Here is a 21,090-nt window from a genome sequence, read left to right as displayed (position 1 = left end):
CTGACTTATTTCACTTAGCATAATACTATCTAGCTCTACCTATGTTGTTGCAAATGGCAAGATTTTGTTCTTTTTATGGTTGAGTAATATTGTATATATGTATATATGTATACATATGTATATGTGTATATATGTGTATATATATGCATATGTGTATATACACATGTTTATGTATACATATGTATATGTGTATATACGTATATATATGTATAGTTATATATGTAGTTGTATAGTTTCATAAATAGTTGCATATATAGTTTTATATATAGTTGTATATATAGTTTCATATATATATACACATACATATATATATACACACACAAACACACACAGACACATACATATATATAGTTATATATTTCACATCTTCTTTATCCATTCATCAGTCAATGGACATTTGGGCTCTTTCCATAATTTGGCTATTGCTGATAATGCTGCTATAAAAATCGGAGTGCATGTATCCCTTCAAATCAGTATTTTTGTGTAATTTGGGTAAATACCTAGTAGTGCAATTTCTGGATCATAGGGTAGTTCTATTTTTAACTTTTTGAGGAACCTCCATACTGTTCGCCAAAGTAGCTGCACCAGTTTGCATTCCCACCAACAGTGTAAGAGGGTTCCCTTTGTTCCCCATCCTTGTCAGCATCTGTTGTTTCTTGTGTTGTTTATTTTAGCCCTTCCAGTAGGTGGGAGGTGGTATCTCATTGTAGTTTTGATTTGTATTTCCCTGATGACGAGTGATGTTGAACATCTTTTCTCGTGTCAGTTAGCTATCTGTATGTCTTCTGTAGGAAAATGTCTATTAATGTCTTTTGCCCATTTCTTAATGGGCAAAATGTTTTTTGGTTGTTGAGTTTTATAAGTTCTGTATAGATTTTTGGATACTAAGCCTTTATCAGGTATGTCATTTGCAAATATCTTCTCCCATTCTGAAGGTTGCCTTTTAGTTTTGTTGATTGTTTCCTTTGCTAGAAGCTTTTTATCTTGAGGAAGTCCCAATACTTCATTTTCGTTTTTCTTCCCCTTGCCCCAGGAAACATATCTAGCAAGAAATAGCTATGGCTGAGGTCAAAGAGGTTGCTGCCTATTTTCTCCTCTAGGATTTTGATGGTTTTCTGTCTCAGATTTACATCTGTCATCCATTTTGAATTTATATTTGTATATGGTGTGAGAAGGTGGTCCATTTTCATTCTTCTGCAAGTGGCTGTCCAGTTTTCCCTATCCCATTTGTTGAAGAGACTGTCTTTTTTCCATTGGCTATTCCTCCCTGCTTTGTCAAAGATTAGTTGATCCTATAGTTGTGGCTCCATTTCTAGGTTTTCTATTCTGTTCCATTGATCTGTGCGTCTGGTTTTGTGCCAGTACCATACTGTCTCCATCACAACAGCTTTGTAATATAACTTGAAGCCTGGAATTGTGATGTTTCCAGCTCTGCTTTTCTTTTTCAAGATTGCTTTGGCTATTCATGATCTTTTGTGGTTCCATACAAATTTTAGGATTATGTGTTGCAGCTGTGAAAAATACTGGTGGTATTTTGACAGGAATTGCATTCAACGTGTAGATTGCCTTGGGTAGTATAGACATTTTAACAATATTTATTCTTCCAATCTATGAGCATGGAATGTTTTTCCATGTCTTTGTGTCATCTTCAATTTCCTTCATAAGTGTTTTACGGTTTTCAGTACTGTAGTAATTCATGCTATAGTAATTCTAAGTACGCTGGCTAGTATTGCCTAGCCTTCTATGTTACTGATTTGATCCAGCTTTAACTCCTAGCTCCCCCTTGGGTAGCTGATTTAATCAAGTTACTTAACTTTTAACCAGCATTTTCAAATCTTTATAATGAGCATAACCATCAGGTTGCTGTTCAGATAAATGAAATTACGTGTAGTGTACATTTAGCACAATGCCTAAAACATAATGAGTGTTCAACACATGTTGCCTATAATAAAGACATTAAAAAGTTATCATTCTAATTATTATTACTGCTGGGCAATGATAATCAGCACTGTAAATGTACAGTAAGGAATACTGCAAATTCCCTATTTGTCCTGGAGACCCTTGAAGACAGAAATGGGCCTTATCTAATAAGTCTAACCTTAGTGTCAGGCATAAGACATGGTTTAAGACTCCATAAATATTTCTTGAGTAGGATATACACTGAACAGTTGTACAAAACTAAGGATTGCACTGCTCTTCACATCCTATCCCCTAAGATAGCCCCAGACGCCCTTTAACAGTAAGCAAACATCCAATCTCACAAAACGCAGCCCATGTTTGTTTTCATCTGTAATATTCATGTGATCTTCCAGAACACACCACCCTCCACGCTCTCAATAAAGCAATTCGCTAGTCCTACTACCACCCATGGTACTCTCTATCCTCACCCCCAGCAGATGCATGCATCCAACAATCATTTCTCCTCCTCCTCCTCTTTGTTGTTACCAGCATCTCTGCTCCCCAAGTCCCTATCCACAAAATTTCAAAGATAAGTAGGGAATTCCAAAATATGACAACAAACTATGAGAATTTTCTGGGGCTGCCATAATGAAGTAGCACAGACTAGTTGGCTTAAACAAAAAGACTTAATTCCCTCACAGTTTTGGAGGCTGGAAGTCCAAGGTGAAGGTGTCGGCGTGTCCAGTTTCCTCTGCGGTGTCTCTCCTTGGTTTGCAGGTGGCCACCTTCTCTCTGTGTCTTCACATGATCTTTCCTGAGTGTGTCTGTGTCCTAATCTTCTCTTCTTGTAAGGACATCAATAATACTGGATCAGGGCCCACCTTAATGACCCCATTTAACCTAATGACCTCTTTAAAGACCTTATCTCCAAATACAGTCACATTCTGAGGTACTGGGGGTTGGAATTTCAACACATGAATTTGGGGGTGAAGGGAGAGGAGGCACATTTCCGCCTCTAACACACACCAAGAGTTTCTTTTGGTTACCAAAGCATCCTGAGGCTCTGTAACCTCTTAGTTGGTGACACATAGGGAAACAGAGAAAAAGATTCATTGGAAGCCAAGATGCAACCACATGATATCAATAATGATCCCCCCAAATACCTCCAAGGAAAGGCATTTGGACAGTCATTAGTCAAAGGGTTTCTACCATAATATTTGTGAGGACCTGGTGATACTAATGTAGTAAATGGGGTTTCTAAAAGTTCACAGTGAAAAAAATCACTGGGAAAGGTGAGAATTCAAAAGGAGGTTACAGTGGACCCTTGAACAAAGCAGGAATTAGGGGCACCAACCCCCCCCCTTGCAGTTGGAAATCCATGCATAACTTTTGACTCCCCAAAAACTTAACTACTAATAGCCTACTCTTGACTGGAAGCCTTATCAATAACATAAACAGTCAATTAGCACCTATTTTCACTGTTATATGTATTATAAACTCTATTTTTACAGTAAAGTAAGCCAGAGAAAAGAATATGTTATTATGAAAATCATTAGGAAAATACATTGATAGTGCTATACCATAAACAATCTGCATGTAAGTAGACCTGTGCAATTCAAACCACGTTTTTCAACGGTCAACTGTAGTTGCTAAAAGATGCTGGCAAGCTAGAGGCCAGAATTTTCTTATTACTAAACAGCCCCATACTGATAAAAATTTAAGTCACCATTAATTAAAATTTGTGTAAAACATTCAGCTTTACAAACATCAAGATTCTAAACCTGCTCTCCTTTTATTCCCAAAAACGTCACCAATCATGGTGCCAGATTTGGGCTTTACATTGTTCTGGAAGGCTTTCTTTGGGCAGAAGATGGCAAAAGAAATTCACTGCATAAACCGAAATACATCGAAAAGCAAAATAAGTAGGAGACACTGTGAAATGGTGAACTTGATTTTGAGCTATTTAATTAGGCTTCAAAACAAAAAGGGAGCAATGAGCTTTTTCCCCTCGGAAATGGAGAAATAGCAGAGCCCACTTTTGTGTTTACACTGAAACAGGTCCACTGAGCATCCTCTGTAAACATTAAATAATGATCACATAATATCAAAAATGAACACCCCTTATTATTTATTGAACTGGATCCCATGCTCACAAGAAGGCTGGTAAATGAGATTCTCAAAGGGCTTTATAAATGCTCTCTCATTATTGTTCACCTTTGTTTGAAAAGGTAAGCATCTCATCTCCATTTCAGAGTTAGGGGTTAAGAGAAAGGTTTAAAAAATTATATAAAGTTATACCAAAATCTGCCAATGATACAGACCAAGGTCCGTTACCCCTTGAGAACTAAAAATCTCTCTTTGAAACATTAAGCAACTTACTAATTATTTTTAGGAGGGCATTTCACAAAAATATATTTTATCTGTACATCATGGTCTGGAAAGAAAAGTCACAAAATAATAACTGTGTGAAATAAAAAAAACAAAACAAAACAGTGTGGTTTCCAGAACCCTTTCTATTCTATGGAGCCACCCATGTGGCTGGAGATTTGAAATGCTATTTTAAGTCTCATTTTCCTTCAGAAGCTAACCTCTGTGGAATAAAAGACTGTTAAGGGGAAAAAAATCTTTTCTGTCATTTGACTTTAACTTATGATAAATTAGCTTCAACTAGTTTCTTAGAAAATTGCCCAAGAAATGACTACAGAAAATTAAATACCAAGACTTCAAAGAGGCAAACACACAGCCTTCAAATTCCGACCTCAGAGAATAATCCTCCCTTTCTCATGCTTTGGAGAGATGTGAGTAAAGAAATCGGACTAGGGCATGGTAATGAACAATCTTTCAAATGACTTTTCTATCAATCTTCTTTTCAAAGGGTAATAAAGTGATGATTATTTCTAGGCAGTTTCTGGGAAGCTATCATCTCATTTCAACAGTCACCAGTAAGAAGGACCGTACTCTGGTATCACAACAATGATAAGGGCAAGAACTGGTTGAGAATTCAATAGACAAGGTATAGGTTGTTAAAAGCTATTTCTTGGAAAATTAAAACAGAGAGAGATCAAAAGAATTGTGTGGGGTCTTAAGGAATTGGTAATCATTCCCTTCTAGATTAAAAATGCAAATCTGATTTATTACCTAGTGAATAAAATCCATTACCATTTGAAGGTTTTATTATTTCTTTCAACAAATAATGTTGGGAGCTTATGATGTGCCACGTTTTGTGCCAGATGCTGGTGACTGATGGAGAAAGACAACAAACCATGACAGGGGCATAAGTGACATGACTTCTAGAAACTCAGTGGTCCATCTCATCTAAAACAGTTAACAAACAACCACCACCAAGAAAATGAAATAGTTTTTTAAACATTCAGGAAACAGTTGTTTGGGAAGTCTTAATCACCTAGAACTTGTTTTGCAAAGCCACGGAAAATAATAACAGGGTGAGAAACACCCAAAACTCTATCTGATCTCATTCCCTAGGGGTGTCAGAGGCTTTCAGATGTCATGGGGCAGAAGTCACTCCAGGAACATACAGCCTCGTTGAGAGGAATACGTGTACACAAGACACCCTCAGGAAGGACTCCTACGAACCCGGCTGCTTCTCCGATCCCCTGACTCAGATCCCTCTGTGAGATGGGCTTTGTGCTCATGCAAGGAGTGTATAGTTCATTTTTCCTCTGTGGTTCCTAAAATCAGCCCTAGCCAGGTCTTCTTGTTTGCCCTAATTCTCTTATCCCAGTCACAACCTACTGCCACTGGCAGATGAAGCATGGGACACATCGCTGGATCCAACGTTCTCCCAGAAGTCAGTTTTTTTTAGTATTAATCAGAAATCCAAACTTGGTACCAAAGGGAAAAAACAGAAAGAAACCCGAGACATAAAAGTTTTTTAAGGGCAAAGAAATGCATTGTTCATTGCATCCTCATCACTCACACAGTACAGAAAAGGCACTTTGGTAAAATGACTGTGGAATAAAGCTGACCGAATGAATGAATGAATACCCACCCTTCTGTGGTCATGAATCACTCAAAAGTCATGACCGTCACATCGGTATTTGCATACAAGCAATCCCACAGGGATCTTTGCCCAGCACTTCATCTTTTTAATATATTATTCTGGTGATTTTTCTGAAAGAAAAGAAGGAAAAGAAAAGAAGAGAAAGAAAGGAAGAAGCACAACACAGAAATCTGAAATCAAAACGTATTTGTTTCAAGTTCCATGCCAAGTAACAAATATTTGACCAATCCATTAACGCCTTTAGTTTGGCTCTTGGACAGTAAAACTGCCTCTTTCCACTGTCCAGCACAGCACCGAAGTACCAATAGATCCCTCACTGATTTGCAGAATAGGATAAAGCAGTTAAGCCCTGAAAACAAGCATTAACATTTTATCCCCATTACCAATCAAGAAATCACCCAAATTTCCTGCCCACCGCCACCCCCAAGACCAAAGTACAAGGGGTACAAATGGGTCCTTTGCAACTCACACAAGAACGAGACGCAACCCTGGCAAATTAAATTGGTGGCTCTCCAGTCCTATATGCCTGGGCCACATTTCCCCTGAAGTATAATCTAGAAATGCAGGCACGTCGGTGGAAAAGCTAATGAGCTCATGTAAGGGCTAAAAATGAAGGCGAGTTGACATTTTTCGAGCCCTCCATTCCCTCCTTGTGTGAAAAGTTCACACTTATTCTGAGGTGGGGACTCTGACCAGTGCAAAAGAGAGATGGCTGATCCCCCAAAAGTCCTGGGCCATGCGGCGTCCTGGGAACTTCCTTTGGGCCTCGGAAACCGATTACGTGTTCTCAGGCCGTACTTAAAATGCTCTCTGGGCCACTCTTTTAAGCCACCGGCACTGGCCTGGAACAAAGCGAACATGTCTGAAGCACATTTTCAGTCAGAAACCCCATCTTTCCCCCAGAAGACCTGACAGGGTAACTTAGCCTGTAATATTATATACATGGCTTCGGAAAAGGGAGTCCTGTTTTAGATGTTGGCTTAGTCAACTCTGGCTGATAGTACCCCTGAGCTTCAGGAAAGGGAAAATATTTTGTGGCAGTTCCCAGTTCCACGTATCCCTTGTTTCCCTTTAAGGAAAAAATTTAAAAAAGGATGCAGGAGCGTTTGTTTTAGATTTCCTTTTCCTTTTTTTCAGAGAAACCTGAAACATCCAGGCATCATGTGATTCGCTGACAAAACCCCAAATCCATCTAGATTTCACCAGGATACTAACTGTGTCACTGGTGAGATGGTGTGGGAGTGTGCTCCAGTCCGTGCAAATACCTGCCCCCCGGTTCCGCTGTTCTCCCTGTTGTTGCTATTCAAAGCCCTGTGCCACAGGAAAGGAGGAAGGCGGCAGTCAAATGCCTTTTTTCTATACCCGCACATACATAAACACCGTATGTGGGTGAGGTAACGAACAGAAGTGGGGGCTAAAGTCAGTGCACAGCGAGAAAATAAATTAAATTCATCTCCCTGGTTCTTCAGTGCCCCCCATCCTGCTCCAAGGGTTCTAAGCAACCAGCTCAAGCAATGAGGTATGAGGGAGCAGTGTTCCCAGCTGGCTCGTCTGAGTGTCTTCCTACCCAACTCCAGGAGGGCGAACACACCCAAAGCACCCGCACACACGTCAGTATCTGGGAGAACCCGCTGGTCAAACACCAATGAGGTCTTGAGGCAGGGGAGAGGCGAGGCTCAGAGGCGTGTCTCGAGGAGGGCCGCGGGGTGAGGCCATCCTGACAGACGCTCTGCTGTCACCTACGGTACTCGGATCAACCTCTGTTACCAGAGTTCACGGAAAGGAGGGCAAGGGCTGCTGTCCTCTGGCTTCTCCTTCCCTCTTTACAGTCGGGTGAGGTCTTCCGGAGAATTACGACCCCTTTCCCTTGCTAGAGGCCCCTCAGCTGGTTCTATTTTGACATCAAGTCCAAAAGTGGAATTTATCCTTCCGGGAGAATAGTCATTTCTTTTTAAATCTGCAAGGAAAACAAGGAAGACAGTTATAGGGGATCCTCGAGAAGGTAGCGTTCACACACATAAATTGAACTTTAGGTCTGGCCGAGTGCTCAGAAAGGACCCTGCTTCCCCAGGTCGCGGACACGTGAAACTCGAACCCTCCACCGTGTCCCAATGAACCCCCGGCCCCAGAGTCCGCGTATCACTCTAACGCCCCAGTGCTGTTGTCGGGGCAGGCCGGGGGGAGGTCTGACTGCTGGATTCCATATGCAGTACCCTATAAAGCACACGCTGGCTGAGTTAGACGAGGCAACCCAGGAAGAGGGCGTTTTGATTGCTGAATGGCGCACATGACCAGGTTGTTCAGTCAAAATGGGAGAGGTGAGATTTCAGGGGTCGGTGTTCGGCCTCAGGTTGGGAAGAGCCGAGGGAGGTTGCATCCAGTTACTGGATCCTACGCTCCCTAAAGCCTCCTTCTTCCCTTTGAAAAGGAAATTACCAAGAGAAAACACTGATAGGGGTATAACCTTTGGGGAGAAGCTTATGGAGGAGGGTGGGCTTTTTATGTTTATGTAGCATTTAGTGCTGCATTAAGTTTAACCTTAAATATGTATTCCTTATATTATTTTTTAATGTTAAAAGGGGATTATCTGCACATAAAACTAATACATATTATAGTTTACTGATAACCAACACTTACTGAACATATCCATATATTACCTCAATGCTCACATCAATTTTATGAGCTAGGTGCCATTATACTCAGTTTATGGATGAGACAAACTGAGGCTTGAAGTCACATAGCTAGTAAAAAGCATTACTGAGATATGAACTCGACCTATCTGGCTCTGGATTCCATGCTCATCCACTATTCTAAACTACCTTTCCTTTAAGAAAAAAAAAGAGAGAGAGAGGGAGAGAGAGAGATAAAACATAATCAAGAGCAAAGAAAAATCACCTCCAGCTCTGTTTTCCTAACTAAGCTTTTTTTATGTTCATATTACCGAATGTCTGAATAAATGAGGATATTCCTTATTTTCACTTAAATGTTGTTAAGTGTTGAAAGAAAACAAAAATTAAGGCTATAAATGGAGGAATTATTGAGTTACTCAAAACCCACCATCATCGGTTAAATAAAAAAAAAAAGATCTCAACCTTCATCATGGAGAAGAGCTAACTTGGGCTCAAGGATGGAAGCAGTGAGTTATGCCTCCCGTCTCCTGTCCTCCTGGCTCATCAGATACAGTTCCTGTGTCTTCCAGAGAGGACGCCACTGGGCAGTGTGGCCAAGGTGCTGTGGACTGATCTCTTTGCCCAAGTCTGCCACGTATCTGTGAGACCGAGTTCTGAGCCGCTACAAGATGAGAGTGACACCCCCCCTGCTGCTCCAGTGTGATCTCTCCACCCCCACCCACACGCACCCCCACTGCCACCCCTGGCTAATGGGCTAATTCCCACTGGAACTAGAAGCCTGCTCCCCATCCCTGTCTTTGGCTATGCCATGCCCACAAGAGCTTCTCAACCTCCTACCTCGATCTCCAACAGGATTAGAGATTGCCCTTGGCTGTGGTGCACGTGCACTTACTCTAGAATCTTTTGCCAAGTTCCGATCCAGGGCATGGTCATTTATTCTAAGGCAGGAAGGGCTACTCAGCTTAAAACACGTGAGATTCCAGTCTAAGGACAAGTTGGGTATGACCTAAGAAAAATAGTGAATGAGCGGGGACAGACATGAAGCGTCCCTTCTGGAATAAAAGAAAAGCGTTCGACAGAGCTGGGACTGCCAGCGTGGGGGACACAGACCTCCAGCTGCTTGCCTTTATGCTAGGAATGTTTGTCTGTGGTGACGATATCAATTTGGGAGAAAGTGTGCCATACTGTCAAATCAGATTTTTTAAAAATACATATTGCAATATATGTTTAACGTGGCAGGCTTTTGTAGTGAAAAGCACTACTTTAATTGACAGCTATTGTCTCCCTAGATGCTCCATGGTCCCAAGTGTCCAATGAGTAAATAAGAATTGAAATCCTGTGGACGCCACACAGGACTCAGAGTGGGGGGGGGGGGGGGTCCCCTTGGAGAGACTGTGACAAGTATTGGGCCCAATGTTGTTTTATCACATTTTGGCAGAACCTGAAGTAAATCCCTGTCCTTTTAATCCCTCCAGAGACTTGAAAAATTTGCAGTCAGAAAGTCAGGCCTCGACTGTGAATGAGATAAAAATGTGATTGAGATTTTCGACTCTATCCCAGGTTCCAATGGATGTTGTTCTAGGAGAGATTTACTTAGAGAGAAATAGAATTGTTTGGGGGCATACCCGGGAGTTTGAGCTTCCGGCAGCAGGAGTTGCAACGATGTTTTGCAATGAAGTTTCTAATTGCATCTTCCCCTAAATTGGCTGGTCCAAACACCATTCCTCTTGATCTAGAGGAAATATCAGAATATCAATGAGATCACAGTGAAGAAAAAGGAGCTCAACTGGGATTCTCTGAGATACCGAACAGTATCCCATAGTAACCCAGTAAATTTGAAGGAGCCAACAAAGAATAGAGCACTTTGGGGAAGCAACAATGTTAGGTTTGCAAATTTAAAATTCAAATGCACTTCAATCTTTGTACCCAACTCCAAGACCTGCTGTGAAACTCATTTCAACGCTAATCTGATAGAAGAGTGAATTTTCTATGTACCACAGTAAAACAAAATACAGTGAGACCCTTTTCAATGCATATGGGGTGAGAGAATGACATTCACCACCAAATGTTCTTTCTACTCGCATCCCCGAAAGGTGAGGTAAGATGTAAAATAAACTTGCTGTCGGAACACACCTTCTGAAAAGGTTCATATACATTGTTTCAAACCCAAATGCTTTTAGGAGAATAACTGATGTCCTCAAAAATAAACGCCCGACACAACCCTACTTCCGGTACTCACAGCTCTTCCGACAGTTGGTTTTTATGCTGCAAACTGCTCTAGCTGGGCTCTTTCTTTGTGGAAAGACAAGAGCACTAGGAGACAGTGACTTGGTGGAAGTAAACTACATATGCTAAGTGTAAGTGACAAAATTATAAACAGAACCAGCAGATCTCGGGCACATTTTGAACACTCCATAACATGAGAGATTCCCCAGCAGACTCTAGAACCCACGTTCATCTGTGATTAGGTCACGCACGACCACCTCCTCGGGCGGACCCTCTACACGCCACGGAACACAGCACACCAGAAACACTTCCAAGGAAACTTTATGAAAGCTAATGTTTTATTTTAATGACATGCAGAGTGGAAACAGCACATTCGAAAATCTGAACTCAATTACCACTCTTAAATACCACGTCTTAAGAAAAAAGAAAAGCAAACTATCGCAAAAGGAAACAATAAACTTCGCTTCTAAGGAATGTGGTTTTTCAAAAGGGACGTGGTGTAAAAATGGACTTTTTTTCCATCTGAGTATTGAAACATTTATCTCAATTTCCACTTCCTTTTGGCAGAACAACAGTAGCTGCTCTGAAGATGTGCCAAGCGCGGCATGAGGGCTGATGTCCGTTCACTCTCGGGTTGCCTCGTTGCTCCGAGGCGAGTAGGTGGAGGAAATCTCTGGGGAAGGCAACGTGAACGGACACCCAGGATTAACTTTCCTGGTCACTCAATCGCCCTTACAAAGTGCGGCTCTGCTGGGCTCTCCCTGGCTGCAGAAGCCGCCTCTTGTTAACTACTCCTCTCTCTCAGTATATCTGCTAAGGAACCACTTCAATAAGATGAAACCGAATGTGGGGAAAAAAAAAGTAGAACCGCTCGCTATTTAGTACCAGAACTCTTAGGATGCCAATAGAGTGAAAAATGAAGGTGTTGTTTCAGTCGTTCAAATGGAAGCATTCTTTTTATAGTCTCTCTAGCGTGACCCCGTTGGAATATTTCACTCCTGCGTTCCACCTGCCATTTCTTCCCTCCCCGTAAAGCAGGAAAACCCCCAACTTAGAGATGTAACCCTGCTTCTCAGATAAAAGCTGTGAGCTAAATAATTCCCCTCTGTGAGCTCTGTGAAGGTTAACACAAAAGAATCAAATTTTCTCCACCACGTCTGTATGAGGGGTTTGACCCCTCCCGGTGCAGGGGAGGTGGGGAGGGGTCATGGAAAGTTTCATTTGGACCTGTTGCGTCTACAATCCTACAGCATGCCTACAGACTTGCAGTCTCAGCAAAGTGAAAACAACAACAACAACAACAACAACAGCAACAGCCAGATTTTCCACGGCACAGGGAAAGCAAGTGGTAGCTTGGTTCCACGAGTAGGGAAATGCCAATCAGTGCCACGTATACACAGATTTCCTAAAGAACACATACTCACCGTTGCCATCATTTTGTACTTGTCACAGGCCCCCATCCAGCAGGGCAGTAAGTAGAAAACGATCCCAGACTGCCCGTCACTGAGGCCGCCTCCACCGAGGCTCGGTGACCCAGGGAAGCGCATTAAGCGGCCAGACAGGGTTTGGGGGAGAAGCCGGATATCCGAGCCTTCACATGCACAAGTGTGGGGAAGGATGGGGAACAACAGGCACTACAGATAATATCAGAATCTGTACCCCCAAAAAACTCTTCTCCTTTGGTAGCAGATTCCTCCCTTTCGTTGACCCCTTGTCCTCCCAGGCAAGTTAACCATCTCCACCGAGATTCAGTGTTCTCATTGGGGAGCGGGGATGGAAGAGGCCTACTCCCAATGTTGTTGTGAAAGGTACATGTGAGTGCACTTGCTTAAACTGCCATTTCTCAAGCTTCCGTTTACACCAGATCACCTGCTGATCTTGTCGCAATTCAGATTCTCATTCAGTAGATCTAGGGAGGGTCTTGAGAGTTTGCAAGGCTGACAGTCTCCCACGTGGCGCTGCTGTGACTGTCTGTGGCCCGTGCTTTGGGTAGCAAAGGTTCCCCACACACGGCACTCAAAAATGTGTGTCTCGGTGAACCAAGGAGATGCCACCTGCCACTGCTGTGAGAAAAGTTACCTTCACCAGGAAAACCAATGGCGTAACCCCACAAAACCAGGCAGGCTCCAATGATGCCATCCTATCAATCTCCAAAGTTCCTATCTTCAAGTCATAAACAACAAAGTTTGCCCTAAGACAAGAGGTTCCCATCCTCGGTTGCCCAGCAGAATCACATGGGGGAGCTTCTCCAAAAAAATGAACATTAGGGCCCCAACCTCAGAAATTTTGATTGGATACTCATTTTCAGGAGCTTTTCTTTTTCTTTTTTCAGTTTCCTAGGTGACCTTAATGGAAACTGAGACCCACTGGCCTACAGAACACAATTAAATACTCCACTGTCAAGTGGGATAATACGATCTTAGAATTCTAAACGTTGGAAATATTCGGGTCACATTAAATGACACATGTCGAGATCAAAATGTAATGGATGATAGAGTATACGTAAACTGGGTTCATTTTATATGCGAAACATTTTTCACTGCAAAATTAGGAAGGGAGTATTTATAGTACAAGTTTCCTACTACAAACCCTTGGGCACACAGGGCTACTGAAGAAATAAGATCCTCAGCCAGAAACACTTCAGCTCTGCTAAAATAAAAAAATAATAAAGCCTTTATCTGTACCCTAAGGGTTACAACATGAATTCCACGCTCAAATATCACAGAAGTTGGATACATAGGGGCATTATGGGTCACCTTTACCTTCTCTAGCTCACCTAGTCCAAAGAGATAGCTAATATACTTTTAGAGGGACCTCTTTGCATAGATGCCTAAGGATGAGAAGACATTTAGAGTAAATCATTGAGGAAAAGAAGAGAGCATTAAAGCATGAATGTTTACAGTATGAGAGCTGTGGGAGAGAAGTAAAAATTTCAGATGTTACTGGACATTGCCCACATGTGTAATTTCTTTTATATATATTTTCCTACAACCCAGGGGCCAAGTACAGACACGTAGGACAACTGAGAAGTAAACGTACCATATGTTAGCCGTTCTCAAAGTGTGGTCTCCAGGCCAGCAGCGCCAGAATCATCTGGGAGCTTGTTACCTTATTTGACCTCAGCCCAAACCCACTGAATTCACGAACACAGCAATCTATGTTTTAACAAGCACCCTGACAGTGATGAGAGTTCATGTTGAAGAACCACTGTCGTCTGCCACATTGATCAGTCCTTAGTCAGCCCCACCACTACTTTGTCCTCCACCTTCAACAGAAGAATACAACCTCAGACCCTCCACTGCCAAGTTTTCCCAAAAGCCTACATATGGGATCAAATGCCTATGGGAAGTCAAAGGACGGGCAGATGACTCATTCCTCTATATAATTTAAACTGCATCCCTGGATTAAGTCAGACAATCTGATGCTTCATATATAAGCCCCGTTGTTTGGACCTCTTGTAGGTTTGCTGTTACTGACTAGCACACTCCAGGCCTTTCGTCTTATGGGCACGTGACAGAAGACTGTGCCCATGGTAAGACGCAGCGACTCCACTGTGAGGACAAGGGAAGCTGGGCTTCTCCTATGACATTAATTGTTTTCCTGTCAAAGCCTATATGAAGCTGAGCTTACCCATATTTCTCATTTGCATGGGCTACCAGAAAACTCAGAGTTAAATTTGCAAAAAATCTGAGTTACTGCATTGGTCTTTATACTTTCCCTTTATGTGTATTAACTCCAAATTTCATCTTATTTTATTTCCATATGTTCTTTTTGCCCCCATTTCCTAAACTATACGTTTTTTTTAAAAAAATCTTGTCGTATTGGATATAGATATAGATCTATAGATATCCAATACAGATATCCATTTCATATGTAAATATAAGCTGTCTCAAAATCTTTCTAGGATCTAGGCAAGAAATATAAACGTTTGAAAATTATTTTTAAAAAACCATATACAATGTGTTAAATGCAATTTTCTAAATGATAACATCATAAATCAACTTACCGTTTGTCTTCAGGTTTTATAACAGATGGATCAGTCAAATTTTCTCCAACACCTCCAAAGAAAAAATAAAACGCATTTAGCAAATGGGGATTTCATTTCCTCAGAAATTCAAGAAAATAATAACCAAATCTTAATTTCTTTCTTTAAACTTACTTTCACCCTGTAGTTAATTCAACATTATGTGAATTCAATGTACCATAAAAAATTACCCAGGTGTGCCTGAAAATTCTAGTAAATTCACTATCTCCCGCAACCCCCTCTGCTATGCTAGCATAAACTTCGAGGCCACAAAGGAACACTTTAGTGGTGTGTTCACAGTTCCTGATAGTGGCATCCATCATTCATTTACTATATGTCTATACTAGACATTCTAATTATATCCTCTGTAATTCTCAGCAACTATAAAGGAAAAGTATTAGCATCCTCATATCCTCATTTTGCCAACAAGTACACTGATGTTCAAGATTAAGCAGTTTTTGGTCGGAGGCTGCCCAGTTCTGCAGTGATGATAACAGGATGTGCCCTGAGCCGAAGCTTATGTCCCTCCCGGGAGGCCATGGTCTCCGTAGGCAGAGTCCCTCGGTGCTCGGCAAGGCACAAGGGGCTGCGGGCTTCTGCAGGCACAACCTCAGCTCCATCAAAGACACCCATCAAATGCTATATATACAGCATTTATCAACGGTAGCGTAGAAACACCCCCAGATTCTTGATCTGTACGCTGGTGACACGTGTTTGGTTGTAAAAATTCTTTGAGAGGTATGCTTCTGCCGTGTGCATTTTCCTGAACAAATGGTTTTCAGCAATAAAATTTAGTTTTTAAAAAACGGACATCAAAGCGTAAAAGGACAGGAGGAGTGGAATTGAACGCTGACACGGATCGAAACAGCAATCAACACCCAGAGTGGATCTCTGTTATAGAATGAAAGTGGGGAGGAGTCGTTTTCCACCAGCTGTAACGTGTACAGGCAAGCTGATCAGATGGAAATGCACCATTTGGGCGTACCCAGCCGCTTTGGAGATCAGCCTCTAGCCTGCACTGGTTCTCTTTGCTTGGAAGAGAGCAACCTTGAGGGAAAATTATTTAAAAATCATATGAAAGGGGCACCTGGGTGCTCACTTGGTTAAACATCTGCCTTTGGCTCAGGTCATGATCTCAGGGTCCTGGGATGGACCCTGGCAGCAGGCTCCCTGCTCAGCGGGGAATCTGCTTGTCTCTCTCCCTCTGCCCCTCCCCCCTGCTCGTGCACGCACTCTCTCTTTCTCCCTCTCAGATAACCTTTTTTGAAAAATCATATGAAATGTAGAGCTTTATTATGTATTTCTATTCAGTAAAAAATATTCATGTTTTCTAAGCACTATTTTAAAAATAATTTTTTTTGCCATGCTCAGTATGTTTTACCATATGCTAAACCTTTCATAAGAAAATGTAATCCTTATAGTTTATAGACCTTTCCCCCAAGAAACTGACTTCCTTAGAAAAATAACCTGTTTAGTGCAGGGGTTTTCAACCATTTTTGTGTCAGGACCCTCTCTGCCAGTCTGGGGAAAGGAAGGGACCCTTTTCTCAGAATAAGGTTTTAAAAATGCAGAATTTAAATACATGACAAAGGAAACCAATGATACTGAACTACAGTTATCAAAATATTTGTTCAAATTGTACTGCAATACATGTGCTTCTTTATCAACACATTAAGTAACAGAACCTAGTGCAAGTCTATAACTACCAGAACATCAAGTAATACATATAAACAGTGTTTTGCGGTATCTGCCAACACCATAATGTGCTATGTTAATATTGGTAATTGCTATTGCAAACAGTCATGGGTACTGCTAATACCACTGTGGTTTGTGGTCTCCCCTATAATCGAAGGAAATGATGAATTTCAGTTGTAGGTTAGTGAAAATAATGGTGTAATTTGTTTTCTCATCAAAGTTCACAAACCCTCTGAATTCTCTTTCAGAGCCTCTGGCTTACAATCTTCGTACACTGATTTTGTATAGGGAAAGGAAAAATAAGGCTGAAACTCGGGCTCGAGGGGAGGTATGTAAAATGTGATTTGCTTGGCCTTTTTTCTTTTTAAAGAAAAGGTCATAGGAAGAGACTGGGCTCTTTATACTTTTCTCATTACAGATACAAGAAGGAACAGCCTCGACTGACTCCACTTTTCTAACGATATAGTAAAAGGACAGAAAAACAGACAGAAAGACGGTCCAACGACCATCAGTAGAGAGACTACGAAGGCTAAAAATCCTTTTCATATTTAGGCTCAGACCTAACTTTAAACCCGGACTTCCCAGAAATGATGAAAGCTTTCGGCTGATGGCTAAGGAAACTGTAAATTTAAGCTGGGAATACGCATAATACCTAAAGAGGATATATCATTTGGGGAAAAGGAAGTTTATAGGAGAGAAAAAGTCTGATCAAAATCACATCAGCTCGAGTTTACTTAAAATCTTGTTGCCTGTTAGATAGGCAGGAGTCAAAGAGTCTGGGTCCCACTCGTGGCTCTGTCACCTTCTAGTGATGTGACCTGGACACCTTCTCTAATGTCCCCAAATCTCGCTGTTCTCATCTGAAAGTGTGAATAATAATGGGCCTTATCTTATATGCTTACTGAGGATTAAATGAACTATTGTACAGAAGCTGCTTAGCAAAGTGTCTGACCCAGAGGAAGCTAAAAAAATGTCAGCTGCTATCTTTATTACCTTATTCTATCAAGACTGCTTGTGAAGTAAAATTCCATTTTCTTACCACTGTTAAAATCATGTTCTGATGATCTCATTTCCCTAATAAATAAATCCGTCCAAAAGAATGAGGGTGGAGTCTCCACAAATCTTTATACCCCTAAACCCAATCTGCTGGTTCAAACCATAACTACTAAATACATATTTTGGGGGCTTCCAAGGGCAGAAGGAACATTCTAGAGAGTGAGAAAATATGGAAGAAAACTAGGCATTTCAACACAAAAAAATCCCAACCATATCTGTTTACTGACGTTAATAAGGTAAATGGCCACGGGCAGGTGTGTGCGACATACCCTCATGAGAAACCCAGACACATGCATTCTGATCCCAGCCACCCTGGGATACATCTGCGAACCTCTAAATCTGTGGAAATAAGTTACCTTCCTTGTAGCAGCAGAATTCATGATGACAGTGTTGATGCGAATACTGACTTATTCTGGAAATGCTTTGCTGAATAAAAAAATCTAGTATCTACAAAGTTCTTTGAAAAATATAATGAGCTTTTTAAAAAGAATGCTCTAGGGATCCCTGGGTGGCTCAGTGGTTAAGCATCTGACTCTTGATTTCGGCTCAGTGATCTCAGGGTCCTGGATCGATCCCTGCAAGGGCTCCGCACTGGGCATGGAGCCTGCTTGGGATTCTCTCTCTCCTTGTCCCTTGGCCCCTCCCCTGCCCCTCTCTCTCCCTCTTAAAAAAAAAAAGAGAGAGAGAGAGAGAGCACGAGAGAGAGAATGCTCTAGGCTACTGAGATTTGAAGTGTAATTGTTTTTCATTGCCATTGTTGGGAATCAAATGTTGGATTTCCCATGTGATGATGATGACACAGGCCCTCACATGTAGGATCTCTAAATGGAAAGAAAGTGGAAAACTACAGTATAATTACAAGTGAGCAGAAATTGGTCAAGACTTTCCCTAGAGCTTAGCTTCCAGGCCCGGTGTGGCAGTTCCTGGGATAATGATCTGCACTCCCTTGGAAGACAGTAGAAAGGAGAAGAAAAAGAAAAACTGATGGGATAAACTGCCAGAGTGTTTCTCATTTCTCTTTTCCCCCAAAGCAACCGGGAGCCACAGCAAGGTGATGAAGGATCACTGCCATTTTAAAGAGCCACATGGAGATTATTACTAATGACAACAATAACTAACATTACTGAGGGCTTACTATGGGTCAAGAGCTTGCCTCATTCCAGCTCCTTAACATGAGGGATTAACAATGAGTTAAGTGCACAATATTATTTCCCCAATTACAAATGAGGGAAGTGGGACTCAAGGTGGTTGCCTGCTGGTCACACAGCTAATTCGCGGCGGAGCCAGGAATCAGACCCCAGCACTGCAACTCCAGGCCTCTTCCTCCACACTGCTGCTACCAGGCCTCTCAGTCTCCACTCCCTACCACCTGAACAATGCAGATCAGCTTCTCTCCAAAGACTGGAAAGACTAAGCAATTAAATACAAAACTGAACCAAAAACCATTACGGTATTTTGAGAATACATATATTCTCCCCATGTTTCCCTTCCAACTTGGTTTGGATTAAATATCATAATGCATTAAGTCTTTACCCAAGTGCCTGATAGAAAATAAGTGCTTGGTAAGCGTTAGCTAGTAGTTGTAGTCGTGTAACTGCTCATAGTTACTGTTATAGGACTAGGATTCATCTTCTTCCATAAATTCAGGCCCCACCAATTGGCCAAAACTCTCCAGTAAGTATCTCAATTTCTTCATGCTCATTCTATGGGGCCCACGCTCCTCTTCTTTGAAGGTCAGTGTTTTGACATAGTTTCTTTGGAGTGGCCTATTTCTGCAATTCACATAATTGCCCAGTAAAAGAATAAAGTTAATTCCATTTTTCCCCCAAGACTATCAACGCAGCATTTGTTCTGTTTAATGTCACTTTGGATTACTTAGAGACATAAAAATCCCCAAACATAAACATCATTAAACAAAAACCTATTCAAGTGGAATACAAAACACACTAAAGAGTCATCATTAATTCCTTAAAGTTTTTCTTCGGTTGTTTTCTTTTTTGTTTGTTTGTTTCTGTTTTTGCTTTTTAAACAACTCCACCCAAAACTCAAAGAACAGACACTCAAATACAGATGAAAACAATCAACCTCTCCCCAACATGAGCAACAAAAGCAGACGCCGTGGGCATCAGCATGCTGAGCTTACATGGCTCATGTACTTGCTGGTTTAAAAGCTGAATCATGTTGACTGTTTTAACTTTGTTTATATTGCTTCCCTAAATATTGTGTTTGAGGGTTAGAAGTATAACTCAACTCTGTGAACAGCACAGATCCGAAAAGACAGGGAGACTTATGTGTAGTTTTAAAAGTCTATACACATCCTTGAACACATGGCATAGATTTCTATCAGAATTTACTGGACATTGCTCACAATGCCTTAGGATTATGTATCTCAGCTGTGCCCAGCCTCCAAGCCTGGCTTTCAGTACAGAATCCCAGGGCTGGAGAGGTGGGAAAGTCAGAAAGGACAAGGAATATGCCCAATCTGTTTAAATGAACCATAACACGGTTATGTCCTATGAAACTCATAAAGAAATAAAAGACAGTACGGTGAGAAGGAAAGAACACAGATGGTCAGTTTGCATCCTGGCTCCCTCTTCAGTAAATGTGCCACCTTGGGCAAGTTATTTAAAATTTCTGGGCCTAAAGTCCCCATAATATCTACCTTGAGGTGCTGCTTCTGGGATTAAATGAGATAACTCCTGTGAAAGTTCCTGGGCTAAATCCCTTATTTAAAACCAAAGCCCCAGTCAGTGAGCCCAAGGACCAAACTTTGACCTGAATACATATTTCGTTCTCTGTCTGCAGGGAAAGCCTGCTAGAGATACTCTGTTTCGTGCTGCAGGATTATAAGTCACATGTGAGGTGTTGATAGTGGGGAGATGCACTGATCAAAGGCCTCCATTAAATATGAGCGCACTGTGTCACCTCTCTCGGGCTGAGTTTGTACTTTCGCGAACTGTCATATCAAGGTACACAGCAAAGAGAGCAAGCTAAATTATAAACTGCCAAAGCACTGAGCTCAAAATCATAAAAAAAGCCCAGAATTTACACTTTCCCATGTGTACAAATGCACGCCTACGTGTTATTACGAACATAAGTTCAAGGTAAAGCCATAAAACTAGAAAATTTGGTACAAAAATCATTCCCCATTTAGGGGCACCTGGGTGGTGCAGTCGGTTGTGTAACCAACTCTTTTTTTTTTTTTAATTTTTATTTATTTATTTGACAGAGAGAGACAGCCAGCGAGAGAGGGAACATAAGCACGGGGAGTGGGAGAGGAAGAAGCAGGCTCCCAGCAGAGGAGCCTGATGTGGGGCTCGATCCCAGAGCACTGGGATCACGCCATGAGCCGAAGGCAGATGCTTAACGACTGCGCCACCCAGGCACCCCATGTGTAACCAACTCTTGGTTTTGGCTCAGGTCATGATCTCAGAGTCTTGAGATCAAACCCCACACGGGGCTCTGCACTCAGTGCAGAGTCTGCTTGGAGTTTCTCTCTCCCTCTCCCTCTACCCCCCCCCCCCCCCCCCCCCCTCCAA

General features: G+C 41.8%; 1 protein-coding gene across 1 annotated transcript in view; it reads right to left on the bottom strand.

Moving 5' to 3' along the window:
* Positions 1-6,091: 6,091 nt before the first annotated feature.
* Positions 6,092-21,090, bottom strand: part of TRPM6 (transient receptor potential cation channel subfamily M member 6) — a 109,389-nt gene continuing 94,390 nt past the window's right edge. The window contains 3 exon segments of the mRNA XM_040620130.1: positions 6,092-7,877; positions 10,176-10,282; positions 14,783-14,834. Of these exon segments, the coding sequence (XP_040476064.1) occupies positions 7,744-7,877; positions 10,176-10,282; positions 14,783-14,834 (293 nt within the window). The 3' untranslated portion in view covers positions 6,092-7,743.

Source organism: Ursus maritimus, unplaced genomic scaffold, assembly GCF_017311325.1.
Source record: "Ursus maritimus isolate PB19 unplaced genomic scaffold, ASM1731132v1 scaffold_34, whole genome shotgun sequence".
Lineage (NCBI taxonomy): Eukaryota > Metazoa > Chordata > Mammalia > Carnivora > Ursidae > Ursus > Ursus maritimus.
This window is presented reverse-complemented; position numbering and strand designations above follow the sequence as displayed.